This window comes from Lethenteron reissneri, chromosome 10 (assembly GCF_015708825.2).
Source record: "Lethenteron reissneri isolate LAM-NWPU_2019-01 chromosome 10, ASM1570882v1, whole genome shotgun sequence".
In the NCBI taxonomy this organism is placed as follows: domain Eukaryota; kingdom Metazoa; phylum Chordata; class Hyperoartia; order Petromyzontiformes; family Petromyzontidae; genus Lethenteron; species Lethenteron reissneri.
Genome location: NC_083788.1, coordinates 4,358,485 through 4,365,416, shown reverse-complemented (window position 1 = coordinate 4,365,416; position 6,932 = coordinate 4,358,485). Strand labels below are relative to the sequence as shown.

The following is a 6,932-nucleotide window of genomic DNA, read 5'->3' as shown; positions in this document are numbered from 1 at the left end:
CCTTGAGGCCACGTGAAGATTCGAACACCCGCTGGTAGGAGGTCACGGGGCAGACCCAGGTGCCACAGGTCGACTGACTCAGATGACTGATGCACCACCTGTGCCCCCTACTGTGCCAACTTGCTGTGCTTTATCCATCCACAGACACAGCCAACCCTCTCCTGCACACATACACACACACAGCACGTATACAGTTACACACAGCACGTATACAGTTACACACAGAGAGAGAGAGAGGGGTGGGGATCGGCACTCATCTACAACAGAGCTACACGGAGAGCCCTCTGTCCCACACACACACAAATAACCCTCCCTCTCTCGCACAAAGACAAAGATCTCCCCCACATCCTCACCGACGCCGTACAGCCCTTCAACAGGCTGTCGGGCCCACAAGTGCTGTTAGCGAGCACCTATGAAGGTCCGGCAACGCAACGCGATGGGTCGGGGTTGTGTGTAGCAAGATAGCCAGCCACGTCGTTTACACACCTCAGCAGGCACTCGGCTATTGAGGCTAAGTCGACCTAGAGGAGGTTCGGAACCTCTTCAGAGATATATATCTTACGCACAGCTCTCCCTCCTCCTCCTCCCCCCTCTCTCCATCTCTCACACTCACACGTAGGCCTCGGCAAGGTAAGGTAAAAGTTAAAGGTAAAAACAACGAGCCTACCTTTACCCTACCTTTTACCTTACCACAATACAATCACTCTACCCTACCTTTTACTCTTTAGCAAGGTAAGTTAAAAGCTAAAAAGCAACGAGCTTACCTTTACCCTACCCTTTACCCTTACCCCTTGGCATGTCGACACTTTTACCTTACCCTTACCCGGTAAAAAGGGTAAATTACCTTACCTTGCCGAGGCTTACACACACACACACGCGCGCGCAGCCACAGGTTTGCTTCGCTTTACGCGGTAGTAGATGCGTTCCAAAAAAAACCAGGAGCGCACAAAGCGAAACCGACGTAGCGTGGAGCTCGCACCGCCGTCACGCGACCCGGCGCTTGACGGCCACCGCACGAGGTGACTGACGGTTGCCTCGCCGTTGGCCCCACGTGGAAACTTCTTTCGCGCCGTACGAAGCCGACCTTGACAATCGGAGGTGCGCTTAAACACGGCGCGCACGCAAAGATAACAAGGATAAAAATCCCCCCCGTATAGCCTCAACAGACTGTAGGGGCAAGTGCTGTTAGCGAGCACCTATAAAGGCCGGAACGGCACACGAGGGGGTGGGTGGCCAGCACCACGACCGACCGCCTTTGTCTCGCCAGTGGCGATGTTTGCACACCGCACCAGGTACTCATTTGAGGCTGAGTCGACCTAGGGGTGGCCCAGGACCGGTTCAGACAATTGTCACCGGTGTTGGCCGTGAGCGGGAATCGAACCCGGGTCGCCAGTTTCGTAGCGCAGCGTAGCGCTAACCACCACACTACCGCTCCCCCCGGTGCGCACACACGCAGACACACCACACAGATAAAGATAAAGATCCCCCGTATAGCCTTAATAGACTGTAGGGGCAAGTGCTGTTAGCGAGACACACACACACAGACACACACAGAAACACACACGCACGCACACACACGCACAGACACACGCACAGACACACAGACACACACAGACACACACGCACAGACACACGCACACACACACAGACACAAATACACACACAGACACACGCACAGACACACACGCACACACACACACAGACACAAACACACGTACACACACAGAGACACACACACACAGACACACACACAGAGACACACGCACACAGACACACACACAGAGGCACACGCAACGCTGTCCCACGTCCGTTCGCGTCGCCGAGTGGCTTGAACTCTGCCGAGTTGGAGCGAACTGCTGAGGTCGGTTCGGCCGGGCTCCTCCTTCAGGCGTCGCCCCGCACCCCGCTCCGTCGCCCGGCGAACTCCCCCTCACTCACTCACTCCCACAGCGCGACGCAGAGGTACCCCTACTCGCTGTCTCCTCTCACTCTCACACACACACTCTCACACACAGACATCTCTCACACACACATCACACACACAGACATCTCACACGTCTCTCTCACACACAGACATCTCTCACACAAACACTCTCACACACAGACATCTCACACACAGACATCTCACACACTCTCACACACACAGACATCACACACACACACTCTCTCTGTCTCACACACACTCTCTCTTTCACACACACACACACACACTCTCACACACACAGACACCTCACACACACACAGACATCTCTCACACACCCACGTCTCTGTCCCTCTCACACACACACTCTCTCTCACACACACAGACATCTCACACACACAGACACACTCTCACACACACACACTCTCTGTCTCACATACACACTCTCTCTCACACACACACACTCTCTGTCTCACACACACACAGACATCTCACACACAGACATCACACACACACACACACAGACATCTCACACAAACACCCACGTTTCTGTCCCTCTCACACATACACCCTCACAAACACACTCTCACACACAGACATCTTACACACACAGACATCTCACACAAACACCCACGTCTCTGTCCCTCTCACACACACACAGACATCTCTCACACACACACACGCCTCTCTCACACACACACACAACTCCCTCGTCCACACAAACTCAGCTCTCCATCGTACACACACTCAGCTCTCACTCACACACACTCACCTCGCCAGCGTACACACACACAGCTCCCACACACACAGCTCACACACACACACAGCTCTCACACACTCAGCTCGCCAGCGTACACACACACACAGCTCACACACACACACAGCTCACACACACACACTCTCTCACTCTCACACACTCAGCTCGCTTACACATTCAGCTCTCTCAAATACACACACACACAACACACACAGCGCTCTCACACATTCAGTACTCACACACAGCTCACACTCACACACAAACACACACTCACAGCTCTCTCACACACACACACAACTCTCACACACACACACAACTCTCACACACACACACAGCTCACACACGCACAGCTCACACTCACAGCGCTCCCTTGCAGCAGCAGCTCACAAACACACTCAGCTCTCACTCACACACAGCTCACACACTAACACACAACTCTCACACACAGCTTACACACACACAACTCTCTCACACACACACACAACTCACACACGCACAGCTCACACTCACAGCGCTCCCTTGCAGCAGCAGCTCACAAACACGCTCTCTCACACACACAGCTCACACACACACTCTCTCACACACACACAGGGCTCACACACACAACTCTTTCACTCTCACACAACTCTCTCACACACACTCACAGCGCTCTCTTGCAGCAGCAGCTCACACACACACTCAGCTCTCACTCACACACTCACACACACACTCAGCTCTCTCACACACAGCTCACACACACACGCACAGCTCACACTCACACACTCTCACACACACACACTCTCACACATACATAGGGCTCACACACACACAACACTCTCTCACACACACAGCTCACACAACACACACGCTCTCACTCTCACACACACACAGCTCACACACACACTCTCTCACTCTCTTACACACAACACTCTCTCACACACACAGCTCACACAACACACACTCTCTCACTCTCTCACACACACAGCTCACACACACACTCTCTCACTCTCTCACACACACAGCTCACACAACACACACTCTCTCACTCTCACACACACGTCTCCCCCCCCACTCTCTCCCACTCCCCCCGCTCCACTCCGCGTGTTGCCGCTCCAGAGTCGGGCCCATGGCCTCCAAGTTCGTGAACGGAGTCAGCGACTTCTCCAAATCCCGAGTGAGGCGGCCGCACTCACCACCCACCCACTCACCACTCACTCACTCACTCACCACTTACTCACTCACCACTCACTCACCACACACTCACCACACACTCACTACCCACTCACTCACTTACTCACCACTCACCACCCACTCACCACCCGCTCACTCACTACTCACCACCCACTCACCACTCACTACCCACCCACTCGCTCACCACCCACTCACCACTCACTCACCACCCACTACCCACTCACTACCCACCCACTCACCACCCACTCACTCACCACCCACTCACTCACCACCCACTCACCACTCACTCACCACCCACTACCCACTCACTACCCACCCACCCACTCACCACCCACTCACTACCCACCCACTCACTCACCACCCACTCACTCACCACTCACTACCCACTCACTCACTCACCACTCACTACCCACCCAATCACTAACCACTCACTCACCACTCACTACCCACTCACTCACTCACCACCCACTAACCACCCACTCACTCACCACCCACTCACTACCCACTCACTCACTACTCACTCACCACTCACCACCCACTCACCACCCACCCACTCACTCACCACCCACTCACTACCCACTCACTACCCACTGGTGTATTGGTGGTGTAGTAGTAGTAGTGGTGATGGTGTATTGGTGGTGTAGTAGTGGTGGTGATGGTGTATTGGTGGTGTAGTAGTAGTGGTGATGGTGTATTAGTGGTGGTGGTGTAATAGTAGTAGTGGTGGTGTATTGGTGGTGGTGTAGTAGTAGTGGTGATGGTGTATTGGTGGTGGTGTAGTAGTAGTGGTGGTGTATTGGTGGTGGTGTAGTAGTAGTGGTGATGGTGTATTGGTGCTGGTGTAGTAGTAGTGGTGATGGTGTAGTGGTGTAGTAGTAGTAGTGGTGATGGTGTATTGGCGGTGGTGGTGATGCTTGTGATGCATTGGTGTACTGTATTGGTGGTGGTGATGAGTGGGTTGGGAGCGGTAATGTAGCGGTTATCGCGCGGTGCTACACACACACACATATATGTGTGTGTGTTTGATGTGTGTGTGTGAGATGTCTGTGTGTGTGTGAGATGTGTGTGTGTGAGATGTGTGTGTGTGTGAGGTGTGTGTGTGAGATGTATGTCTGTGTGTGAGACGTGTGTGTGGGTTTGATGTGTGTGTGAGAGATTGTGTGTGTGTGTGTGAGATGTGTGTGTGTGTGAGATGTCTGTGTGTGTGAGATGTGTGTGTGAGATGTATGTCTGTGTGTGAGATGTGTGTGTGATGTCTGTGTGTGTGTGAGATGTCTGTGTGTGTGAGATGTGTGTGTGTGTGAGATGTGTTTGAGATGTGTGTGAGATGTGTGTGTGTGTGAGATGTGTGTGTGTGAGATGTGTGTGTGTGTGAGATGTCTGTGTGTGTGTGTGATGTCTGTGTGTGTGATGTCTGTGTGTGTGATGTGTGTGTGTGTGAGAGATTGTGTGTGTGTGTGTGAGATGTGTGTGTGTGTGTTAGATGTGTGTGTGTGAGATGTCTGTGTGTGTGTGATGTCTGTGTGTGTAATGTCTGTGTGTGTGTGTGATGTCTGTGTGTGTGTGTGATGTCTCTGTGTGTGTGAAATGTCTGTGTGTGAGATGTGTGTGTGTGAGATGTCTGTGTGTGTGTGTGATGTCTGTGTGTGTGGATGTATGTGTGAGATGTCTGTGTGTGTGTGAGATGTCTGTGTGTGTGTGTGATGTCTGTGTGTGTGTGAGATGTCTGTGTGTGTGTGATGTCTCTGTGTGTGTGTGTGAGATGTCTGTGTGTGTAATGTCTGTGTGTGTGTGAGATGTCTGTGTGTGTAATGTCTGTGTGCGTGTGAGATGTCTGTGTGTGTAATGTCTGTGTGTGTGTGAGCTGTGAGATGTCTGTGTGTGTGTGAGATGTCTGTGTGTGTAATGTCTGTGTGTGTGTGAGATGTCTGTGTGTGTGTGAGATGTCTGTGTGTGTAATGTCTGTGTGTGTGTGAGATGTCTGTGTATGTGTGTGATGTCTGTGTGTGTATGTGATGTCTGTGTGTGTGTGTGATGTCTGTGTGTGTGTGTGGGGAACGGTGGTGCAGCGGTTAGCGCTACGCTGAGCTACGAACCCGGAAACCCGGGTTCGAGTCCCGCTCACGGCCACAAACACCAGCGACGTTAATCTAAATCGGCTCTGGGCCTCCCCTAGGTCGACTCAGCCTTAAATGAGTACCTGGAGCGGTGTGTAAACATCGCCACTGGGGAGACAAAGGCGGTCGGGCGTGGTGTTGGCCACCCACCCCCTCGTGTGCCACAGTGCCTGCAGCCTTCACAGACGCTGCTGCTGCTGCTGCTCAACCTGCCCCAGCAGTCTGTTGTTACAGGCTGCACGTGGAATCTTTTGTCTTTGTGTGTCGTGGTGGTGGAAGTGATGTGTTGATGCACGTGGTGGTGGTGGGGTAGTGCGGTGGTGAATTGCTGCTGCTGGTGGTGCAATTGTGGGTGGATGCAGTGGTGCTCGTTGGAAAGCACTCGATCGCCTTTGTATCTCCTCGCGGAGTCGAACAGAAACCGCTCTCATGCAGATCGCAACATTTTAAACCCCGTGTCCCCTGCTGATGGACTTATGCGCATTGCAAAATCAAATGGTTTTGGGCGCGCGAAGCTTTCGATGTTTTGAATGCTCACCGGCGCTGTGGCGTCACAAGGCGTTTGCATTTCGCGGTGCAGTGGCAATATATGGGCAGAATTGTGGTGATGGTGAGTGCTGAGTAGTGGTGAGTATCTGGTGAGGGTCTATCAGGTGGTGAGTAGCCACATCCAGCGACTGGTGCACTTGCGACCCGCCGATGTCCTCAAACTTGATTTGGAGCTTTCGCGACTGCAGGGATCCATACTCTTTGGTTCTTTCGGTAAAGTCACGTGGGTAGAAAATACCCCACCTGGTTGATTAACGTTCTTCCAAAGATTGCTAAACTTGAGAGAGAGACAAAACACGGACACGGAGACACACACACAGACACACAAGCAGAGAGAGAGAGACACAGACACGGAGACACAAAAGCAGAGAGAGAGATAACATAGACACGGAGACACACAGACAGACACACAAACAGA

The 6,932-nt window shown here is 52.7% G+C and overlaps 1 protein-coding gene across 1 annotated transcript in view; it reads left to right on the top strand.

Annotated features, from left to right (window-relative positions):
- The first annotated feature begins 1,058 nt into the window (after positions 1-1,058).
- The window catches only part of ADA (adenosine deaminase), a 64,450-nt gene continuing 58,576 nt past the window's right edge, over positions 1,059-6,932 (top strand). Inside the window, 2 exon segments of the mRNA XM_061549328.1 lie at positions 1,059-1,962; positions 3,774-3,831. Of these exon segments, the coding sequence (XP_061405312.1) occupies positions 3,784-3,831 (48 nt within the window). The 5' untranslated portion in view covers positions 1,059-1,962; positions 3,774-3,783.